This window comes from Rhineura floridana, chromosome 1 (assembly GCF_030035675.1).
Source record: "Rhineura floridana isolate rRhiFlo1 chromosome 1, rRhiFlo1.hap2, whole genome shotgun sequence".
Taxonomy (NCBI): domain Eukaryota; kingdom Metazoa; phylum Chordata; class Lepidosauria; order Squamata; family Rhineuridae; genus Rhineura; species Rhineura floridana.
Window position 1 is genome coordinate 158,724,212 of NC_084480.1, and position 25,042 is coordinate 158,749,253.

Here is a 25,042-nt window from a genome sequence, read left to right on the forward strand (position 1 = left end):
GGGTCTTCACCAAGGTGCTACTCATCCTAGTGGCTTACCTCTGCCTTCAAGGGGTGCATATCTGCCCCTACTTTGATGATCTTTTAATACGGGTGAGTACCAGGGAGCTGGCTCATCTCCATCTGAAGCTCATGCTCCATGTCTTGCAGACCCATGAATGGCTAGTCAATTTCAACAAAAGTCATCTCCAACCAACCCAACATCTACAACATCTAGGGGCAATGTTAGACACCCTGCAGGCGATGGTGTTTCTGTCTCCAGACCGCATAACCGCCATCATGGACATCGCACAGTTTCTGATGCATCGCCCAACCATGGATGTGATGCTTCTAGCAAAGGCCCTGGGAATGTTGGTGTCCACCATCCATATTGTGCCATGGGCTCGAGCTCATACTCGCCAACTTCAGTGGGCCTTATTACCGTTTCAGCAGGACATTGCCAGGTCCAATCATCGAACAAGTCCCTTGAATCCGGTACTGCATCTTTCCTTCCGCTGGTGGACGATGGTCCAACATCTCAACCAGAGCACTCCGTTCAGAGAACCCCGCAGGACTGTTGTAACCACAGATGCCAGTCTCATCGGCTGGGGAGCCCACTGCAACTCCCAGTTCATTCAAGGGGTTTGGTCCAAAGCCGAGCAGACTCAGAGCATCAATTGGCTGGAACTAAAAGCTGTCCACTTAGCTCTGCTTCATTTTCAGTCTCTGTTCCCCTTGGACCATGTTCTCATTCGAACGGACAACACGTGTGCAAAATCTCATTTAAACAGGCAAGGGGGAACCAGGTCCCATTCTCTGCAGAACCTAGCCTACCTCATATTCGACTGGGCAGAACAACATCTACAATCCTTGAAAGCAGAACATCTCAGAGGAATTTGGAATGTGACAGCAGACTGGCTCAGCAGACAACAGGTCTTTCCGGGAGAATGGAAACTTCATCCGACCATTTTCCATCTTCTCCAACGTCGGTTTGGTGTTTTCCCAGTCGATCTGTTTGCCTCCAGTCGCAATTACCAGCTACCCAGGTACTTCGCACGATACCTGGACACGACAGCGGAAGCGGTGGATGCTCTGTCACTACTGTGGCCGGATGGCCTATTGTACACCTTCCCTTTAATACCACTTTTAGCCAGAACCTTGAGGAAGGCGCAACACGAGAGGGCCAAGCTGGTTCTGATAGCTCCATATTGGCCCCGTCGACCGTGGTTCTCGGACCTCCTTGCCATGTCAGTGACAGACCCTTGGACGCTCCCAGTCAGGCCAGACCTCTTATCCCAGGGTCCAATATGGCATCAGGACCCCAATTGGCTCAAGCTAACAGCGTGACTTTTGAACGGGGACATTTGAGGTCTGCTGGCCTGTCTGAAGCTGTTATTGACATTATATTGGCCTTGAGACAACCATCTACCACTCGTATATATCAGCATACTTGGGTGGCATTCTCCAGGTGGTGTCAGTCTCAGAATCTCGATCCTTCTCAGGCCACAATACAACAGGTGCTGCAATTCCTTCATAGGGGTCTCATGATGGGGCTTAGACCCAACACCTTACATCGACATGCGTCCACTCTGTTGTCCATTCTCTCAGTTTCCTCCACTGGTGCTCCTATTGCCTCGCACCCGTTCATCAAACGTTTTCTGAGGGGAGCTGCTCTACATTCACCGGCTGTATCCCACCACTTCCCTTCATGGAGTTTGTCGAAGGTCCTGCAGGCTTTACAACGCCTTCCATTCGAACCCCTTAGGACTGTGCCATTACGTCTATTGTCATTCAAGGTCCTGTTCCTGATCGCGATCACCGCTGCGAGATGAGTTTCGGAATTGGGCGCATTGTCTTCTGCCGGCCATCTCTGTGTTTTTCACACGGACTCTGTTGTACTGAAGACTGATCCTTCCTTCCATCCCAAGGTCAATTCAGTTTTTCATTGCAACCAGGACATTGTTCTTCCTTCCTTTTGCCCGAATCCTACCCATCCTCTGGAGAAGGCTTGGCATTTGTTGGATGTTCAGAGGGCTCTCAAGACCTACTTGTCTCGGACCCAGGATATATGACGAACTGAGTCTTTCTTTGTATCCTTTCATCCACGTTCTATGGGGAATAAAGTAGCTAATTCCACCTTATCCTGCTGGTTGCGCGCATGTATTACCGTAGCTTATGAGTCCCTTAAGCTTCCTGTTCCATCTAAAATAACAGCTCATTCCACTAGATCAGCAGCCACTACGGCTGCTTTTGCTACCAACGCTCCTATTGCTGATATTTGCAGAGCTGCTCTTTGGTCTACCCCACATTCATTTATAAGGCATTACAAAATAGATCGTTATACCTCTGCTGATGCCTCTTTTAGCAGGCGGGTGTTGCACCAGGTTCTTAATGATGATTAGGATGTGGGTGGTCCCTCCCTGTTATGGGCTGCTTTGGTACATCCCGCTTGATGGCAGGACTCCTGTGGAAAATGGACCATTGGTCTCACCTGAAGGGTGATTTTCACAGGAGGCCTGCCATCACGACCCTCCCAGTTGGAGGATACCTAGAGATTGTTCGCTGGTTGCTATATATTGCTGTTATGCTATTCTGTTCAGGTTTGCTAGTGAAGTCAAGACTTCTAATACTGTTATATTGAAATGTTAGCATCGTATTATTATGAAATTGCTTTTATGTTCTTGCTGGTAGGCCTGTTGGCCTCTTTTCATGCACTTTTAGATCTCTCTCTCTAGGCTCGTCGCGAATGAACTGGAGAGTGGGAGGGGCCTGATGCTCCTAGTCTTGACTTCAGAACATTCTTGCCTTCGGACGATAGGTGGAGCTATGATACCCGCTTGATGGCAGGCCTCCTGTGAAAATCACCCTTCAGGTGAGACCAATGGTCCATTTTAATCACCCTCTGAACAATAAGAGCTTTCTCTCCCCCTCCCCCACTTTAGGATCTGCAGGCCCAGGATCGAGCGCATCGCATTGGGCAGCAAAACGAAGTGCGTGTGCTGCGCCTCTGTACTGTGAACAGTGTGGAAGAGAAAATTCTTGCTGCAGCCAAGTATAAGCTGAATGTAGATCAGAAGGTTATCCAGGCTGGCATGTTTGACCAGAAATCCTCCAGCCATGAAAGGAGAGCTTTTCTCCAGGCTATCTTGGAGCATGAGGAGCAGGACGAGGTAAGGGGGCAGTGTGGGGGGGGGGTTGCCTTCTCCAGCGTGTGAGAGGTGAATGTGTTGCCTAGCTTCCTGCTTTGTGTGACCCTGAGGCCAAGGGACTGTGGGCTGGAAGGATATGGCATGAACCCTTGTCATCCTAGGAAGTGAATTTGAGTGTCAGTGAAAGGGGCTGGCTTGACAGCCCTGGAGACTGAAGTCCTCTATCTATCCACAGACCAGATACAGCACGGGCAGCGGCAGTGGCAGCGCAAGCTTTCCCCACACTGCCTCAACCCTGTGCCTCAACTCCGACTTGGAGGAGCCACCTTTAAAGGTGAGAGGGGTCATTCAGTCGCCGTGCCTGTCCAGTCCTTAGCCTCACTGTGTTTAAGCCTGTCACCAAACTCGCTGGCTCTGATGGTGAACTGCTAAGTGGATACCTGTCCACTGAGACTGCCCAGCTCATTTTTACATGAGTAGCCAAATGAAATGTGAGATAGTAAAACTACATTCAATATAGAGCTCTGAACAGTGAGTCACCAGATTGTAACTCTACATACAGGTTAAATGGGGTCCTTTTGAAATCTTTCAGGAGGAAGATGAAGTTCCTGATGATGAGACAGTTAACCAGATGATTGCGCGACATGAGGAGGAGTTTGACCTTTTTATGGTGAGAGTGACGGCCTTGTTTCTTGTATTCACACAGGTCAGCCTTATTTTCCTGAATTCAGTCGAGTATTAAGGTATACTTAATGAGTGTTAGAGAGCCAGCGTGGTGTAGTGGTTAAGGTGTTGGACGACGACCTGGGAGACCAGGGTTCGAATCCCCACACAGCCGTGAAGCTCCCTGGGTGACCTGGGGCCGGTCACTGCCTCTCAGCCTCAGAGGGAGGCAATGGTAAAACCACCTCTGAATACCGCTTACCATGAAAACCCTATTCACAGGGTCACCATAAGTTCTGTCAACTTGAAGGCAGTACAATGAGTGTTAAGCGAAAACATGGGTCTGGGTCTAGAAATTAGAGCAGGAGGTAAGAGTTCTACCAGTAAAGAAAAAAATCTCTGTGTGTTTGTGGAAATTCTAGCCTTACAAATCTTTTGAGTTTGTTCAATTATCAGTGTTAGCAAAGCAATAGCAGCAAAACTAAGCAAGCTCTTTAAGCAAGGCTTTTTGTCCGCATTTATTTAATATATAAACTTTTGCCCGTTTTAAGACTTGGGGCAAGTAACATGCACAGCTGTTTGACTCTTGGCTGGACCCATTCCCCGCAGGATGCTGCTGCCCTTATGTCTCCTCCAATGACTCATAACCCTTCACTTCAGGGCCCTGAGAGGGAGGCAGAAGAGGATGGGGAGAAGAATCCCCCTGCCCTTCAGCCCATGTGTACACCTATGTTTACAGTAGCTATAGGTTGCTAGAGGTAGTGGGGAGATGATGAAAGGTGAAGGGAGGAAATTTATCTTCCCTCCTCCTTCCTGTGGGGGAAGAGTAGCAGCTGGAACTGGCAGCTTTCAAAGAAACTATTCCACACATGCATTGGTTGTGTAATATGTGGTTGTACATTGATGTACATATAGCTAAAAGCAGCAGTAACTTAAGTTGTCTTGAGCGCTTGCATCTGCTCTGATACAGTGTTCTTAGAGTGACAGAGCTCTGACAGATAGAGTTCAATTCATGTTCTTCCATAGAGACATACATTTCTGATATAAGCCCCTTTTGGAACATACTTGAAATGGCCTGTTCACCTTTCAGGTGAAGAAATGCCCTCTTCACCTATCAAGCACACATGCTAACCTTCAAATCCTTTTAAAATGAAAATAAATCTCATTAATTTCAGTGGCGCTTATGTCCAAGTATATTTAAGTTTGCAGCCAATAGACAAGGGGTGGCTAACTTGTGTCCTCTTAACTCCCATCAGCCCCAGCAAGCATGGCCATGGTGGAATCCAACAGCATTTGGAGGGCCACAGTTAGCCACCCATGCCCTAGATCATCTGTCGCACCTTTTCTTACTATCTAAAGCACTAGATTTCATGTCATCACTTTTTGTTTCTAATTGTGTTGCATGTTTTGGAACTGGGTTAATACGGGAACTCAAGAGAGGAATGGGAATTTGAATGACTTTTGAGGCCTTTCTGGGGGGAACTCCCCCCCCCCCCAAAATAGCCGCATTATGGTGGTTTGACCCATTACTTTGATTTTAGTTTAGTTTTCAGTCCCCCCCCCCAATCTCATTCATCTTCAGAACAACCCTATGAAGGTAGCAGAAATTAATTGGGACTCAGCATCTGCTTTCCAAGGGCCAAATTCAGCAGCCTTTTTCTACTCTTTGTGCTGACCAAGCAGCTGGGGAAAACAGACACACACAAAATCCCAGCAGTGAGTACAACTTCACCTGCACTGTGTTGTGATTATCTCATGGGCAGGAAATGCCTTGGTTTTATTTTAATGAGAGGTGGTATATAAATATACCTGCCTCCTTTTTGATTGCAAGTCTCACCCCACCCTGGGGACATGAGATTGCAAATTGTGATTGTGCCGTGGACTAGAGGGGACAAGAGTCCAGACTGTAATTTTTATCCTTTGTTTTGTATTATCCATTTCATACCCCTTGTCTGTCCAGTATGTTACTAACACAGCCTTAGTCGCATATATGTTGATGACCTTCCTCTTTTTGGTGACTCCTTCTTTATTTAGAATGAGATACAACTGCAGAATGCTTTGATATGTGATACTTTTTAATGGCAGAGCTGTCTCAGGTCCAAGCAGATGACTTAGAATATATAACCAATGTAGCCAACGTAATGTCTGGAGCCTTCATCACAGGCTGTTTTTCTTACAGCGCATGGACTTGGATCGCAGGCGAGAAGAAGCTCGCAATCCAAAGCGAAAGCCACGTCTGATGGAAGAGGATGAGTTGCCCTCTTGGATCATTAAAGACGATGCTGAAGTGGAGCGGCTAACATGTGAGGAAGAGGAAGAGAAGATGTTTGGGCGAGGGTCTCGTCACCGTAAGGAAGTGGATTATAGTGACTCGCTGACTGAGAAGCAGTGGCTCAAGGTATACATGGTACAGCATCGTTCTCCAATGATTTTCTAAAATTTTATTTCTACCTGTGTCTGTGTTTTGTGTGTCTGAATGTTGAGAAAATACCCAATCTTGGAAGTTTTGATGGTTAGCTAGTATTGCACTAGCAAGCATCTGATCTGGTAACAATACTTTTTCTACAAATTGTGAGAGATTGTATAAAGCTTTTAAACTGATAATCCTAAGTTTTGCATTTAAACTCTGAGCTTTTAAAAAAATAAATTTAAATTTCGCCATGCAAACCTTCTGTTGGGTATTAGAAACTCAACTGTGTGGAACCATGTTGCTAAACTTAAATTCAATTGATCTCCTTGACAGATGTCAGGCATTTCAGATGCAGAAAGCCTACTTGCTATGCAGCTGAGTGTACCCTCTTCTTGCCTGTCCAAGCAAACATTTCATCCTACTTGATGCTGGGCAGTGATCCAGAGAATGAGGGCTCTCCTCCTTTGGGGGTAAAGGAATCTGGCCCTGAGCTAGACTAGGCAGCACCACCATTCCTCCTCCAAGCCAGTCACCTTTCTGCTCTTGCAAGAGAAAGGGCAGGTTTAGTTAGCTTTGGTCTCCTGCTAAGCAAGCCAAACTGTTTTCCCTTACTAACTAACTAACTTGTAAGTACTAACTTAGGCTCTTGTGAGTTGGAGGATTCAAGCCTAAGAATTCATCAGTAAAGGAGACTTGGTCTATTTTGCTGAGCCTTCCCAAAGCTTTTGCTGAAGTTTGAGGATGCTGGTCTGGAGCCGGAGAAACTTGTTATGAAGTTCAATGATCAGTTCCTCCTCCCATCCTACTGTCCAAGGACATAACTGTGAAGCCAGGTTCTCCAGTCACCCATGTGTGGATTATGGTCCCCTTTCCACCCAAGCAGGGACATGTGACTAGTAGAGTTAACAAGGCATTTCTTACAGTTTCTTAGGGTCAAGCAAGCAAGGTGCCCTGTCCAGGCAGAACATTAGGCAAGGACCTGTTTGTTCCATTCAGAGTCTTAGTTGTTCTTGTTGCCTGAAATACATGATGCTTCTGCATTCTTACCGTAGATTCCTGCTTGCTGCCTGAGGGAGGCATCCAGCCTGTGGACCAAGTACACAGAAAATAAATCAGAACATCCATATAGCCTGTAGCTCTAGTCATTAAAGATGGCTTCTGCCACCACTTAATCCTGTTAGAAACATTCTAACCTGTCTCTTGAAGGAGAAGTTGTCCAAAAAAGCTGCATCTTCTTTCCCAAACATTCTTGTACCAGCCTTGTACACACTGGTGTTGCAAGTTCTGACATTTTCTGAGAGAACTGCTCCCTTTTTTCCTGTTTCTGAAAAAGAATGAAGATCCTCCTGGAACTGATGAGGTAGGTGGCTCAAGATGCTTTGGCATCCTCCTTCAAGACAGAACCTGATATCCACAGATCTTGACAAATGTCTACATCTGTGTGCTATTTCATCTGTCCCATTGAAGAGGAGCAGTCTGTAAAAACCCTTGCCTGGGAAGGCTGGTGCTGGTCAGTAGACGCTACCGGGCTACACAGACCAGTGGGTTTGACTCAGGACAAAACTTTCTCGTAATGGCCAGTGGAGACATGTGAGGCTGTCTGTTTTGGATGGTAGTTTCAAGTTCTGGTTGGCACCTGCCTCTCTTCCCTGAAACAGATTCTTTGGGAGAGGGGCTGAAACTCTGAGGTGGAGTACATACTTTGCATGTGCAAAATGTCAAGTTCAATGCATTTGAAGCATTACCTATGGACCACAGGCTGGGAAAGACATCTGCCTGAAACATTGGAGAGTAGCTGATGTTCAGCATTGACTGCTAGACTTCAGGTGCCATTGTAAGGTAACTTAAAATGTTGCTTTTTTGCTTTGCCATTTCACTAGGAATATTTACCAGAATAGTTAAGTTATAATGGTGACTTTGAGGATTGGAGGCATTAATCAGGATGATATATACATAACAGCCAAGTCTAGGGCAGACTTAAAACATTTTAGCATGCTTGTAGACAACTTGGATCCAGCTTCCCGCTTAGAAGATTCAACACCTGTGGTTCTCGACACTAGTCCTACATGTTAATTTCCAAGGATAAGAGGCTGAAACTCAGATCTTGGAAGTGCCTCTAGTGCTCTCCAGCTTATCTGATGGTAATGACACTGCCTTTGGAGAAGACCTATGTAAGAGGCTGATTACATTTCTGCCTCACTTCAGATTTTGTCCATCCATCCATCCTAGGACCTCATCACCACAAATCAAGTTCCAGAAATGTTTTGGGGAAGAGGCACTGGCATGATGGCTTCATGAATGTTTTTGAATTTCAGATCCTTCATGGGATGTTGATGATGAATCCAGTTTCTTACCCACTGGATGTCATCCCTTGGGAGAGATCCCTTCCCAAGGCTGGGGAGCCTTGTTTTGTTATGCCTGTGTTACATGAGACTTGGTACCAATGTGTTGGAGCTCACAGCTATTCAACTGGTATGCCAACTTTTTCCGACCGCACTCAGGCATAATGCTTCAGGATTCATACAGGCCACGCTTCTACGTCAACCCAGAGATTGTTCAGATGCTCCCTAACTTAAGGAGACCGGCTTGTTGGCAAGAAGAGTATTGCTTGCTTGGTCACAATTTGGGTTTGAAACCTTGCTGACAACATGCTCAGCACCTTGAAACTTTAGATTTGGACTTTACTCTGTTGATAGGATTTTTTTTATACTTCATCCTGGGACATCTAGTATTTAAAGCTTCATGGAAATGGCAACTATTTTCCTATACTGATGAAAAACCTTTTGCCGATATACACTGCAGAGTTTGAAGACCTGCATGCTGTAAAATAACTGCTGTTGAAGGTAAAAGTTGAAACACAACCAGCAGTTCTCATTGGATCAACTAAAATTCTAAGATTCAAATTGGGGCTGTTCAGTCTTCAAAATGTTTGCTCCTTGCAGAGTCAAGTTGATGTCGACAACCAAATGCAGAACAGCCTGTTAGTGAAAAGTACTGCTTTTAAACAAAGTGAATTAATTTTAAACTTGTATATATTATCAGATCAACTGAAGCATTGAAGGTATGCACCTGCCTATATCTGGATGGTGTTCTGCTTTGTTCATTGTTTGTGCACTGGGTAGGCAAATGAGGAGGGTCCCACTGGAACAAGTGGTGTGTGATATCTGGATGTGACCTGGACACATTAGCTAAATATGGGCTGGATGGAACAACTATCAGGTGGATCCACAGTTGGCTACAGAATCATACTCAAAGAGTGCTTATCAATGGTTCCTTCTCAAACTGGGGGGATGTAACAATCGGGATACTGCAACACTCGGTCCTGGGCCCAGTGCTCTTCAACATTTGTACTAAAGACTTGGATGAGGAGATGCAGGGAATGCTTATCAAATTTGCAGATGATACAAAATTGGGAGGGGTTGCTAATGCCCTGGAGGGCGGAAACAAAATTCAAAGGGACCTTGATAGGCTGGAGCATTGGGCTGAACACAACAGAATGAAATTCAACAGGGATAAATGCAAAGTTCTACACCTAGGAAAAAGAAATGAAATGCACAGTTATAAGATGGGGGATACTTGCTCAGCAATACAACGTGAGAAGGATCTAGGAACTTATTAATCACGAGCTGAATATGAGCAAACAGTGAGATGTAACTGCAAAAAGACAAATACTATTTTAGGTTGCATTAACAGAAGTACAGTTTCCAAATCGCATGAAGTATTAGTTCCCCTCTATTCAGCACTGGTTAGGCCTCATCTTGAATACTGCGTCCAGTTCTGGTCTCCGCACTTCAAGAAGGATGCAGACAAACTGGAACAGGTTCAGAGGAGGGCAACAAGGATGATCAGGGGACTGGAAACAAAGCCCTGTGAGGAGAGACTGAAAGAAATGGGCATGTTTAGCCTGGAGAAGAGAAGACTGAGGGGAGATATGATAGCACTCTTCAAGTACATGAAAGGTTGTCACACAGAGGAGGGCCAGGATCTCTTCTCGATCGTCCCAGAGTGCAGGACACGGAATAATGGGCTCAGGTTGCAGGAAGCCAGGTTTCAACTGGACATCAGGAAAAACTTCCCCAAACTGTTTGAGCTGTACGACAACGGAACCATTGTCTTAGGGAGGTGATGGGCTGTCCCAACACTGGAGGCATTCAAGAGGCAGCTGGACAGCCATCTTTCAGGTATGCTTCAAGTTGGATTCCTATAATAAGCAGGGGGCTGGACCCAATGGCCTTATAGGCCACTTCCAGTTCTATGATTTTGTGACCTAACAGTATGGGGAGAGGCATTTCTAGCCTGTCTTTCAACCAAGAGTAACCAAACCTTGTTTACAAATAAAATAATTACAAGAACAGCGCATAAGTCCCAGGGTTCTGATGCATTCTCAGTGGCCTTCCATCTTACAGGCATGTCAGCCTCAAGTAGCCTTGCCTACTTGGTAGAGGGACAATTCCACAGAGTCTTTTAGAAGCATTGAGCTTGTGGACTGACTATATCTGAAATTGGGGGGGGGGGCGTGAGAGAGAGACACTGACTGACTGACTTCTTAACTACCCCAGTGACTGGACCATTGCCCAAGAACAAACAGAACAGAAAATTTGGTCTTAGCTGTGAATTTTCCTTCTGCTTGTTTAATGGGCAGTAATTGTGAACCTGCCTGTTTTGGTGGTGCCTGTTGACAGTGCAGTATGCTTGTTGCTTGAATACTAGCGTAGGGGGTCTTGTTGCTAGGCTAGGAGTAGCTGGTTGTCCAGAAGAAGAGGCAGGTGCTCTCTTAGTCCAGCCCAGAGGCATTTTCTTCAGCATCTGCTCTCTATTGGCTGGACAGGGAGTGTGCCGTGTACTGGATTGCTACCTATCAAACAAGTAGAAACAAAAAAGGTAAGACCAAGTTTTCTGTTTTACATCATATTTAAGGGTGGCAGGGAGAAAAATAGACTTGCTTTTTTTGCTTCTGCCCTAAACATTTCTAAAGTTAGATCCTTTAGCAAAGGATAATGAAGATCATACTTTACCTCAAAAAATAATATCATATTGACCTGCCAAGCAAGGTTATATCTTCTACTCCTTTACTGCAGATTACCTCTTTTTTCTTTCCTGGTGAGTTTTTCTTTTAAAACTTGCAGAAGAGTAGCAATTTTAGTGTAAGAACCAAAAGACTACCATGTATAGCACTGTGAAGACCAGGGATGGCTAAATGCACACCCCCAGGGTCTGATCTGACCCCTGAGCAAATTTTCCTCTCCCCCCACAAAAGATCCCACATCTTTTGGCAGAGACAGCAAAAAGGGGAAAAAAATAAGTTGAACTTCTTCACCCAGCCCAGCGCCTGATGAGGATCAAACTGATCATCTGATGAGTGAGAAGGGGGAAATTTGCATCCTCATCAGTTGAGATTGGGGGGGATTATCACCCCATCCCCCACTCATCAGGTGATAGATCTGATCTCTGGGGTGAAGGCCATTTACATCCCCATCAGGGCACACTGGGCCAGGCAGTATGTGTGGGATAGCCTCACACACCTTGGGGCACACACCCCTACCACTGGCATGCAGTCCCCAGAGCGTTGGCCCATGATGAAGTCAACCCTGAGGCCAAAAAAAGTGAGTCACCCCTCATGAAAGGGTGTCTGTGGTGAGGGACTCTTCCACCCCATCCCATGGAATTCTAAATGTAATAGTGGGCGGAGTGGTTGCCAGTGACCTGCAGTAACAATTCATAGACGCCCTCCCCTCCCAAATATTTCTATGGACACTCTTGCTGTGATGTAGACTAATTTGGTTTATATGATTTTGTAGAAAACAGCCAATTTCTCTGATGGATAAAGCTGATAGAGAAGATTATGAGTGAAGGTATAGTTTCTTCTGTTAAAATAATTGGGTAAGTAAGAGGTGAAGATAAGAGGAACAAAGAAAACATACTTCCAGGAGGCCGTCTTTTTGTAGTGAGAGAACCATAGCTACTTTATCCTTGATGGTACCTTAGCCTTTGCGTACTTGCTGGATGTATATCTGCTAATCTCTTTCTATTTCCTGTATTTTTGAAAGCTCATGTTCTGTTAAGCCTATTAAACAAGTTAGTCTTTAAGGAAACATCTTTTCTCTTTTAAAAGTTGTTATGTAGCAAGGCTGATTCAAGTACTGCAAACAATCCAGCAAACTGATCCTTGGCAATCAGTTGTATGTGATGCTGCAGGAAAGGCCCAAATGGTATTTAGTTTCTGCTGCCGGGAACAAATGTGAGGGCAAATCCATTGACCAGAGAAGTATTTATCAGGCAGCATTGTGTAGCACCTCATCAATAGCACCTTTTGACAAAATGCATATCATTCTTAGTAGGCAGTCTTCATGGGCATCCTCTTCTCCTGCTTCCTCACCCAACCAACTGGCTTCTCCAGGCTTCTTCTTACCTTTGTTAGGAGAGGGAGCATGTGTGGAATCTTTCTGTAGCCCTTCTTACTGAAGATTAGAGCATGGTACTTTTTCAAGCTTCACTGTAGACTATGGCCACAAGCTTAACCTGCCCTACTGGGAACTACACTGGCCTAATATGCAAGCCAAACGTCACCAAACACTACAGTGCTGTGTAGCTCCAAGGGTTATTTTTATATGGAAGTTGACACCTGCATCTTTTTGCCTTACATCATGGGGGAAACAGGAAACTCTGAACTCATCTTGGCAGTTTCGTGGGCCCTCAAAGAATTGTGCTAGTATCTGGGGACAATGTGCATAACTTGTTAGGTGCAAGTTTTCTTGAAGTTGCCTTATGTGAACACCCCACCCCACCCCCAAGGCATCAAAAAGAAGAAAGAATCCCTTCTTTTTTTTTTTTACAATAATTTTTATTCAAATTTTCGTAAAACATACGAAACAAAATCATAAAACATTCAAAGACAAAAAACAAAACAACAAAAATGATTGAACAAAAAAATAAAATGTTGACTTCCCATTTGTCGCAGATCAAATCAGTTATAGGTCTACAATATATAACAATCCTGTCTCTTAAATTATATTATAAAATCACTTTCCTCCAGTAGTTATCTTAATTAATCATCAAATCTCATAAACATTACTTTATTCTTTCCACAAAAAGTCAAAGAGAGGTTTCAATTCTTTAAGAAATATATCTATCAATTTTTCTCCTAATAAACATGTCGATTAATCCATCTCGTTAATAATAATAATAATCTTATTGTCATAACCATAGTCAAAATAAACATATCGATTAATCCATCTCATCAAAATCTGTTAGGTCAAGAATCCCTTCTTGAGGAATGAAGGCAGGAATGAAGGCAAGATTTTGATCCCTCCACAGAAGTGGCAAACACATTAACCATGCCTGCAAGAGTGAAATTACTTGTACATGCCTTGAAACATTAGGCAAGCTTTTGTCATTTAGCAGTCATGGGACAAGGGACTCCATTTCTGTCTGGAGCAAGAAAAAGGGGGTGTCTTTACATCCCAGGCACTTTCCCATTGAACTCTGTATTATTTTATATCTCTGCCCTTTAAAAGTGTATGATGCCTTCTGCTAGAGCCCAGTCAGCATTTTCAGTATCTCTAACAAGCATGTCTGCATTGGACATTTGCAAGGATCTAGCATGGTCTTCAGCCCATATCTATGTGATTTGATGCTCTTCCCTTGAAGAGGCACAACAGGGGAAGACACAGCAGTGTCTCACACCTATTGTTCTCAACATCCTACATCCCTTCCAGGTAGGTACAGAACTGATCACTCATCTACACAGAGGCCCTAACAAAAACAATCCAGAAGCGACATGTATTCATAGTTCCTTGAGTGAATGCATCCCATCCTCCTTTCTCTGGAGGTGTCTTTGTCTGAGTGGGGCAGTAAGACCTTCAGACCCTGGAAGGAACTGAACAGAAAGCAGCGTTTCTGCCCACCCTTTTGTTTTGGCACCCGTTCTGGAGACATGTACAGGGACTCTCCTCCCAAGCACCTAAGCTTTCTGCAGTGCTTCACGTTTTGGCCAGTACTGAGGTATAGTTCCTAGGGTGTGACTAAAGAGGACCATTCTGAGAACTATGAATACAGGTGAGTAGCCTTTATATTTTTTGGAAAGGTGGAGTGGGAGTGGGGAATTCAAAGGCAGATGCAGTGACTGTCCATAAAAGGCCAAGGCTCTATAGAAGAGCCAGGGCAGTTTCCTAGGCTCCAGTCTTTTGCTTACTGTAAGCCTAGAGCCACCTGGCCCCGTCCCATTTGTTCTTTCTCCATTCCCCAAATTGGCCAGAATCAAGATGACACATGCAGACTCTAGATATCAGGTCTTCAGCAGCTGATGGGTATTGCGCCTGTAGCATAGATTCCAGTAGATTTGCTTCCCGTGTCTGCCCCAAACCTTATTTTTCGAAAAGTCAGTGTTGAGGGATTATAGAGTCTTGGAATTGAAATGGGAGGAATGCGGAGTTGGAGAGGATCTCCAGTCACCTGCTCTTACAGAAGAATATCCCAAACACCCCCACACTGGGGCATGGGCACTGCCTTTGTGCCATGAGGGAACGTCAGTGGAGAGCTGTATGTAGGATGAGCTGGCTGGTGCTTGGAGTTAGGTAGAAGGGGAATCCTTGGGCTTAAGAGGGCAAGTTCCAATGCCAGTTTCTCTCCCTAGAAACAAAACAGGAACATTTACAATCCAGGTGAGATTGACTCCTAGTATGAAGCTGTCTTACACAGATCATTGATTCATATCATCCAGCATTGTATACCCTGATTGCTAATCCTTCCTACAAATGCAGTGGACTTGAGACTTTATGCGTAGTTTGACCATTGAGCTATGGCCCCCATCCCCTGCATTTTAAAAATATCACAGGATTTAATCTCAGAGGGCACATGTATGTCCTCCAAGCCCTGTCCCTGCTCACCTCATGATAGCATGCAACACACACACACTCCTTGACATTTTCCCACAGGTACCCACTTAACGTCTTGGTAGTGCTTCATACTGTGCAGAATTCTGTATAACCTCAGGAATGCTAAGACGTGACACAGTGGTCCTTTCTAAGCAGGGTCATGTAAGTAACTTCATCAGAGTAGGTATTGTTCAAATGGAGCTGCCATTAGGGACCTTTGTGTACAGTTTCTCTAGACAACATTCTGTAGTTGTAATCCTGCCCCTCTCCTTCCCTCCTCCCTCAAGTTATGTAGGTTTTCCAGAATCTGGAAATTTTTCCACTGCCATAAATCAGTTGTGATCTGATTTAGCATTTTTTTATGTATTTAGTAAACAAAAAAGCAGCCTATGTTAATTTTTACATGCCGTATGAATATCTCGATTTTTTCCAGTAACCAAAATTAGTTGCTTTGGAAATATTTGATTAGGGGGAAACCAATACAGTTCACTTAGTGTGGTTTAAATGTTATATTTTTCACTCCACATCCAGTTTTTTCTCCAGACCTGCGTTATGGGTCCATTTGAGACAGGTGATTTAGATAAATGAAGCCAGATGTGCAGGCTGTTGTCCTGAGGGAGATGAGGAATCACTGGTCTAATTCAGGTGTACATATTAAGTTGAGCTAGGTCTGCACACTCTATTATTTCACCACCCTGTTCTCTTCTCAGAACACTGTGATTCAACACTTCCGAGTTCACCATAGTTTCACATTATGTCTGAACTGAGAAACTGTGGTTACCAAGGTTGGAACATGAACTGTAACATAACTGTAACATGCCAGGATCTTAAGCTGCAATGTGATGGTTTCAGGTGTAATGGAACTTCTGATTAATTAATCTAGGAAGTGTTGAATTGCAGTGCATTGGGACATGAGTAAGGAAAATGTGGTGTGAAAATAAGGCATGTAGGCTCAAGGCATATCTGTATGTGATGTAATCCTTAACTTCCTTTAAAGCTTTAAAAGCTTTAGCATTCTAGCATTAAAACCTTGGATATTGGCAGCTGCGGGAAACGTACCCTGATTTCAGTCACTACTGCATCAGAAGGTGAATTTTGTTGCCTCTGGTCATATGTAGTTTTATTGTGTGGGTCTCTAGTTTAATCTAGACAGCCTTTAATAAAGTTCCATGTTGGAGGGATTCTTGAATGAATTAGACTCACAAGTCACTTGCCTAGTGCCAGGTGCCTCTAAAGAAGATATAGTACACAAGATTTTGGGCCCATTTAAACCCCACCTCTGTCCCCTGAATAAAGAGAGATTAGCTTTTCCTCATTATGCTGAATGTACAACTTCATAGAGAAAGACAGCCTTTCCCAGCCATCTTAGAGAAAAAAGTATTGCACAGGGTAAATGTGATGTGAGAAATGCTTTGAAGATCAGGATTTGGCACATGGATGCTGTACTGGGAAGAAATACCAAGTACATGGTCACCCAGGTTCATCAAGAGGAGTCTACATGTTTATACAGTCTGAGACTGGAACCCAGGAATAAGAACTGCTTTTACTTTGCACTAAAACCTCCAGAGAGATCTCTCCTTTGATCTTATTCTCTAATGCTTGTATAGATGTGTGAGAGAGAATGACAGTGGAATCAATATATTCCTGCTGTACTGATGTGTCCTAACTCCAGTAGTGGAAATCTGTTTTAGGCGTCTATTTCTTTTTTCCCTTCACCTTCAGAGATCCTGCAGACATTCAGGCATGACTGGCCATATTCATCCCTTACCACTTGTGCATCTCCCCTCCATATGCTGACTTCTCCACTGACAAATTTTCAGTTGCAGGTTCCTTGATGGCAGGGTCTGTCTTTGCTTATGAATTCCTGTAAAGCACCAGATATGTTGATGATGCTGTGTAAACAGATGATGACTAGAACCATGTTGGCAGGCCATTCTCTTAAAAGCCCTTCCACATTTGCTGATATTACAGATGGGTGTCCAAAACTGGGTTTGCTCTGAATTCTTGAATAAGTGAGAACCTCTAGCTGTGTGTGCCTAAAGAAAAGGGAAAGATGGGCCAATTTTACTTGTGAGTTTTCCTACTTCTGTTATACGTGGTCTGCAGTCTACCTGCCTCTCCTATCGGAAGCATTCATATTTATTGTTAACTGGTAGTTAGTAGCCGCAAATCTCTTTGCAGCTTTGGAAGAATTTGCAACTGAGCTGGCAGGAAGGGGCATCCTCACACCGTGCTCTGCATTGGTTCCATAGACTTCTCTGCAGAGTCCCTGCCTGCCGGCCCTGTTTAACATGAGAAGAAAAGCTCATAGGTAAGAGAACCGTCTTTCCCATCTCTAGAGTTGTAGCCTCCCATCATCCTTTACCAGGAACTAGTGTCATTTTGGAAACAACCCATGTAGACATCCCATTCCTCACTGTGCTGGATTGGTTGGATGTTTGTGTGTATGTTCGTATTTAAACATTTCACAGTGTGGTATTTTCATGCTTGCCGTACATTTTACCTGGCTGACTGTGCTGCTTCTGTCTGTAGGCCATAGAAGAGGGCACATTGGAGGAGATAGAAGAGGAAGTGCGCCAAAAGAAGTCCTCTCGCAAGCGGAAGAGGGATGTGGATGTTAGCTCATCCACCCCGACCACCAGCACTCGTAGCCGGGACAAAGATGATGATAGCAAGAAGCAGAAGAAGCGTGGCAGGCCCCCGGCTGAGAAGCTTTCGCCAAATCCACCCAACCTCACCAAGAAAATGAAGAAGATAGTTGATGCTGTGATTAAATATAAGGACAGGTAACAGAAGAACGGGATGTTTTTATTTATTTATTTCTAAGATATATAGGACACTCTTCATCGTTTCTACTGTCAGAGCAAATGTGCACTTTTCTAAATTTCTCCTGCATAGACTTGTTCTGTTACTTCTGCTGCCCTGGGTTTTGCATGTCATTTTCACCGTCATGCAGAACCCAGACTAGTTGGTGGGTGAGCATGTTCTTCTTCAGGGTTGTTGTTGTTTCATTCAAATATTGAAAGTCTCAGTGTGGAAAAAATTGAGAGAACACATGCACATGAGTATTCAAATCAGGAGTTAACAAATCATCTCAGTATACCATCCTTATTATCAGTTATCATAATGTCCTCTATTTCTGATATTCATGCTTGAGTGCTGTTGTTCTTGTATCCAAAAATGACACCACCAACAAACAAAAGGAGACATATTTGGAACCGCAAGGTTTTGCAGAAATACAAAGAATCTTTAGGGAGATAAAAAATGTCAGCAAGTAAAAAGAAACCAAAAAAACGAAGACTGTGCATGCTCAAGTGGGCACAGAATGCTGTCTGTCTGTCTGGTGGGGAGACAGAAAACAAAGGAGCAATGGAATGGAGTATCCTGGGAGGAGGCATGGCTAATTGGCTGGAACACTGAATAAGAGCACTCCACACTGCAACATTTTGTTGCAGGTTCCATTTGTCTACATTGATCCTCTTAGATATATTTGAACTGGTTGGGTCAATTACTAGGAGATTTGGAGGCTGCTAGTGATCCAGTGGGCCAAGCAATAAGCTACTTTTCTATCAGATTATTTTTACTTCAGTGAATTGGAGAGGAAAATATTAAGTCTCCAACCCTGGCTCATCTTGATCATGCAGCCAGATGCTCATTTCCCACTGTTCTCTTGTGATCTAGCCTGACACTTGTCATTCAAAACCTTAAAGATTTTTCATGTAACAGATTGTGTTCTTTATGCCTGAACTACCACCACTGATTTTTCCATATTTTGAAAGGCTAAACAGAGCTTGTACTTATCCACTGAATACTAGTGTTCACATTCCTCCTTCTGCCATTGATGTGTTTGCTACATAAAATTCAGAACACTTCATTATTTGTAAGTAGACTCACTTTGCTGTGGGTACTTCATGGCTATTGGGGGCCAGCGGAGACTGAGCTAGCCTATTCAAAGGGAAATAAGACTGTTTTTTAATCATCTTCCTTGTTCTTGCCTTGTAGCAGCAGTGGACGCCAGCTTAGTGAAGTCTTCATCCAACTTCCTTCTCGTAAGGAGCTTCCAGAGTACTATGAACTCATCCGCAAACCGGTGGATTTCAAGAAGATAAAGGTAACGCTTCTTGCCGATGGAGAATCCTTGTAGCAGCTCAGTGATCACCTTGCTGTACTCATCTTTCCATAATTCAAAGATGTTCATCAATGTAAGGTTCCTGTTTCCCATTCTAAGCAGGGCATGAAATCTATAATGCAAGTGTAGAACTTGCAGCTTCTGTGAGGTGAATGATAGTTGACTCCAGGTGAGAAGCAGAGTGGCAACAGCACCTGATCCAGCCACTGCAAATCTGTTCTAGGGACTTGGCATGGCCTGTTAGAGCTGAGAGAGCACCATGCTGCAGTTTCCAACTAGGGAAAGGCACTGCCATATTTAAGTGATCACAGAGATATATGAACTCACTTTTTTTCCCCCAGCTTTGAAATGCCAGATTACAAAGTAATTAAGTGCTGTAGTTAATGCCAATTGCCAAAGCAAAGCAGGTGCAGAAACTGGGCAATACAGTGTAGTTGACAGATGCATAGCAAGGTCTGCAGTGGGGAGAGCCAGTGTGTTTCTCTGTTATTTCTATGAAGCCTTTCTGGTAGGCTTCTAAGAAGAGCATTCCACACAGCTCTTGCAATCCCAGCAGGAGCGCATTGTTATGATAGTTTTGCTTTTTAACTTTTGTTGATCTTTTAGGTTTGGATGCTGCTTTCATGGTTTATTTTAATTTGAAATTAAATAATAAGTAAATTTCCTCAACGGGACAGTGCAGATCTTTGCAATACTCACCACATTCAAGTATAGTTTTTAATATTCTGTGGTTCAATAGATGAGGGCATTTCTGGTTTGCCAGTAAAAGTGCCAATGTTGGCTCAGCAGCATCGTATTTGGTAGATGCTAATACATAAGTGGTTGGTTGATTTTGCTGGGACTTGTATTCTAGACAGCTAAACAGGATGTGACATTGGTCATCCTGCGGTGCCACCCTTACCTTCCTATAAACATTGTTCATGTTAAGGAGTTCCAGCCTTTCTAAATGTTCTACTGTACTCACTAAATCCATTAACAGCTATTAGCCCTCTGTAATTGCATGGTTAACACCTTATAATGGAAGCTTTGGTTGTCTCTGGATGTGAGCACTTACTCCTTTTGTGTAATTTCATAGATGTCCTACAAAATCAGTACTTATGCATTGATCATTTCAATTCACACTTCTAGCATAACCAGAACTGTCAAAAATCTTTTATTGTGGTCCTAAACTCTAAGTGTAGTATCATGCATCTGTCCAAGTGGATTCTAGTCCACAAAGACTTATGCGATAATGAATTGGTTAGTCTTTAAAGTGAAAAAAAGAAAACAAAGTGATGGGCATTCAAAAACATGTATGAAAAAGAAAAGGGAGGAGCCCAGAATGCCAAAAAATGGGAAAGTCAAAAACTGTATCTTCAAAATAATATTTATTGTATAAACAATATTAGAATATGCCCAATGTGTTTCAGCCCAATCAGGGCTTTCATCAGGGGCTACAAATGTAATAATAAAAGACAAGAATCAGGACAGACATATTTCAATTGCTCATTGTAATTATGATCTATTAATCTTAAATATAATATCCCAAAATATTCTTTAACAATGAATTTCTTATACAGAACCATAACTTTATGTATAAAAGATAAATTTAAAAGACATAGTTTATATTTGTATACAGATTAAATAGAAAAAAAAATTTATGTTAAAACAAAGTGATTATATTATTTAAATAATTAAATAACATAAGCCAAATAATTTCAAATTGCTTAATAAATGTATGACATTCATAAATTCATTATAAAAAACTTTTTTGTTTATACTTACATATTGATTAGTTCTGGAAAATTTTTCTTATATTAAAGCAAATTAACTGCAAACACTTATGAGAACCAACATAGATAAAGTATTTGTATATTGATTCCTGAAGGGAGAGTGTATGATATATAAGTTGATTTGAAATTATACAACACTGTAACAGAGGGGGAAAAAATTGTTGATTGATTTGACCTTTAAATGTGAGATTAACTACACCTGGACCACCTCTTATATAAAAAATCAGATTGTAAGGGTTACATAAATAGTTTATAAATTTCTATAAGTTGTTATAAAAGAGGAACAAATGAAAAATCTTCATTTAGCCCATTAGGTATTACTGTTCTTAATCTCAAAATCCATTCTATTTCCTTCTTATTAAGCAAAAACAGGGGAGATGAACTTTGTATTTTTTGCAAAACCCAAAATTTTAACCCTGTGCTGACATAATGAGAACAATGAAGACAATGTGACACCATTGGTGCCCCTATTCTTTTGTTCTTGATATTCCTTAAATGTTCCCCAATGCGTATTTTTATTTTCCTGGAAGTTTGTCCCACATACAATTTCAGACAACCACATTGAATCGCATAAATCACATGATCAGTATTACAGTTTGAAAAATGATATAATGTGTATTTTTTCTGATCAGTAGGATTAATAAAATAAAAGGTTTTTGAGGTGTGTTTACACATTGTGCAATGGCCACAAGGGTGATGACCCACTGGTGGATTGATATTTGGAAAAATATGAACAGAAGAAGGAGTATGTTCTCTAAAATCACTCCTAATCAAAATATCTTTCAAATTTCTGGTTCTTTTATGTGAAAAAAAGAGGTAAATGTTGACAGCCTGGAACATGTTGCACTATGTGCCAATTATTCTTTATACTATTTTGTATTTTGTTTGTTATATGGTTGTATGTTGGATTACAATGCATTCTAGAAATTGGTGTTCTTATAGTTTTCTGCAACACATCAGATCGTTTTTTGTGTATTGCTTTTTGTAAGTTTTGTTCTACTACTGAAGAAGGATATCCTCTGTTAATTAATTGTTGTTTTAAAGTGCTTGAATGTGAGAGGAAATCTTTCTCTAAAGTGCAATTTCTCTTAATTCTCAAAAATTGTCCATGGGGTAAATTATATCTAAGAGAAGGGGGATGGAAACTATCAAAACTAAGGTAAGTATTTTTATCTGTGGACTTCTTATAAATAGTAGTATGAAGATAATTATCTTTTTTACTAACTGATAAATCTAGAAAGTTGATTTCTGTTTTATCCCATTGGTAATCTAATTGAATATTAGTATCCTTAGTATTTACCCATTCTATAAATTCTTTAAAAGATTCCATTGAGCCTTTCCAAATGCAAAAAATATCATCTATAAACCTCCACCAGCAGGATAAATATTGTGCAAATCTATTAGAAGAATCATAAACATCCTTTTCAAAAGATTGCATAAACAAGTTAGCAATTTCTGGACCCATTGGACATCCCATGGCCACCCCCTTTATTTGCCAATAATAATTTTGGCCAAATCTAAAATAGTTCTTACACATGGCTATATCAGCCAATTCACATAAAAAATGAGTGGGGGGGTGAGTAATGTTACGTTTATCCAGAGTAGATCGAATCACATCAAGAGCTTCTTGCTGTATACCACAGTATTCTTCTGTTCATATTTTTCCAAATATCAATCCACCAGTGGGTCATCACCCTTGTGGCCATTGCACAATGTGTAAACACACCTCAAAAACCTTTTATTTTATTAATCCTATTGATCAGAAAAAATACACATTATATCATTTTTCAAACTGTAATACTGATCATGTGATTTATGCGATTCAATGTGGTTGTCTGAAATTGTATGTGGGACAAACTTCCAGGAAAATAAAAATACGCATTGGGGAACATTTAAGGAATAGGGGCACCAATGGTGTCACATTGTCTTCATTGTTCTCATTATGTCAGCACAGGGTTAAAATTTTGGGTTTTGCAAAAAATACAAAGTTCATCTCCCCTGTTTTTGCTTAATAAGAAGGAAATAGAATGGATTTTGAGATTAAGAACAGTAATACCTAATGGGCTAAATGAAGATTTTTCATTTGTTCCTCTTTTATAACAACTTATAGAAATTTATAAACTATTTATGTAACCCTTACAATCTGATTTTTTATATAAGAGGTGGTCCAGGTGTAGTTAATCTCACATTTAAAGGTCAAATCAATCAACAATTTTTTTCCCCCTCTGTTACAGTGTTGTATAATTTCAAATCAACTTATATATATCATACACTCTCCCTTCAGGAATCAATATACAAATACTTTATCTATGTTGGTTCTCATAAGTGTTTGCAGTTAATTTGCTTTAATATAAGAAAAATTTTCCAGAACTAATCAATATGTAAGTATAAACAAAAAAGTTTTTTATAATGAATTTATGAATGTCATACATTTATTAAGCAATTTGAAATTATTTGGCTTATGTTATTTAATTATTTAAATAATATAATCACTTTGTTTTAATATAAAAAAATTTTTTCTATTTAATCTGTATACAAATATAAACTATGTCTTTTAAATTTATCTTTTATACATAAAGTTATGGTTCTGTATAAGAAATTCATTGTTAAAGAATATTTTGGGATATTATATTTAAGATTAATAGATCATAATTACAATGAGCAATTGAAATATGTCTGTCCTGATTCTTGTCTTTTATTATTACATTTGTAGCCCCTGATGAAAGCCCTGATTGGGCTGAAACGCTTTGGGCATATTCTAATATTGTTTATACAATAAATATTATTTTGAAGATACAGTTTTTGACTTTCCCATTTTTTGGCATTCTGGGCTCCTCCCTTTTCTTTTTCATACATAGTCTTTAAAGTGCCACAAGGCTCTTTGTTGTTTTTGCTGCAACAGACTAACAGGGCTACCTCTCTGGAACTTACAGCATAGTGAGACTGAGTTGTAAAGCGATAGGCCATGGGTCAAATGTCACATCTATCATAAACTGTCACTACTTTGCCTTATCAGACATTTAAACGTTAAGTCATAAAGACTGCCTCCAAATAACAAGGCAGGGACAGCATTTATGAATTGGAAGGCCGATGGCTTTTTTCCTCTTCAAGCTGTTATTGTGCCACAAATAACCCAGCATGGGGGAATATGGATGAGCAGACCAGCAGAAATGTTTGTGGGCTAGTAACTTTTATAGACTTAATTTTCAAGAAGGCCACATATGACTGAAAGACTGGCTCCCCAAGGAAGAGCAATTGACTCCTAGCCTGGCTGTATTTTAGGGTGATTCAGGGATAAGGTATGGTTTGATTCTGCTCTCCCCACTCTTTTTATTGTGGTGTGCTATATATATATATATATATATATATATATATATATATATATATATATATATATATATATATATATATATATATATATATATATATATATATATATATATCTATATATATATATATATATATATATATATATATATATATATATATATATATATATATATATATATATATATATATATATATATATATATATATATATATATATATATATATATATATATATATATATATATATATATATATATATATATATAATATATATATATATATATATATATATATATATATATATATATATATATATATATATATATATATATATATATATATATATATATATATATATATATATATATATATATATATATATATATATATATATATATATATATTATATATTTTAATGTAGTGGACAGCTTTTTTGTACACCATCACCTTGAGTCTTCTTCCTAGTTTAACTAATGAAAAGTGGAGTTGTATGTTCAGGCAGATAAGAGAGGATCCAAGGAGACAAAGCAGAACATATTTAAATGCTGATGACCAATGAGCAAACTTAACCAGGAATCTTTCCTTTTATGTCCCTCCCTTTCCAGGAACGCATCCGGAACCACAAGTACCGCAGCCTGAATGATTTGGAGAAGGATGTCATGCTTCTGTGTCAGAATGCACAAACTTTCAACCTTGAAGGCTCTCTGGTAAGGCACTCCCCACTGATGCCAAACGTAG

At 41.2% G+C, this 25,042-nt stretch overlaps 1 protein-coding gene across 14 annotated transcripts in view; it reads left to right on the forward strand.

The window, feature by feature from the left end:
• Nucleotides 1–25,042, forward strand: part of SMARCA4 (SWI/SNF related, matrix associated, actin dependent regulator of chromatin, subfamily a, member 4) — a 111,657-nt gene that overhangs the window by 78,591 nt on the left and 8,024 nt on the right. For 4 of the 14 annotated variants that reach the window (XM_061639614.1, XM_061639594.1, XM_061639604.1 and 1 more), the window contains exons 27-33: nt 2,921–3,148; nt 3,363–3,461; nt 3,720–3,797; nt 5,970–6,197; nt 17,606–17,859; nt 19,076–19,184; nt 24,910–25,011. In XM_061639614.1, coding sequence (XP_061495598.1) covers nt 2,921–3,148; nt 3,363–3,461; nt 3,720–3,797; nt 5,970–6,197; nt 17,606–17,859; nt 19,076–19,184; nt 24,910–25,011 — 1,098 coding nt within the window. The remainder of the gene's footprint in view (nt 1–2,920; nt 3,149–3,362; nt 3,462–3,719; nt 3,798–5,969; nt 6,198–17,605; nt 17,860–19,075; nt 19,185–24,909; nt 25,012–25,042) is intronic. The other 10 variants (XM_061639636.1, XM_061639683.1, XM_061639645.1 and 7 more) reach the window with 6 other exon arrangements.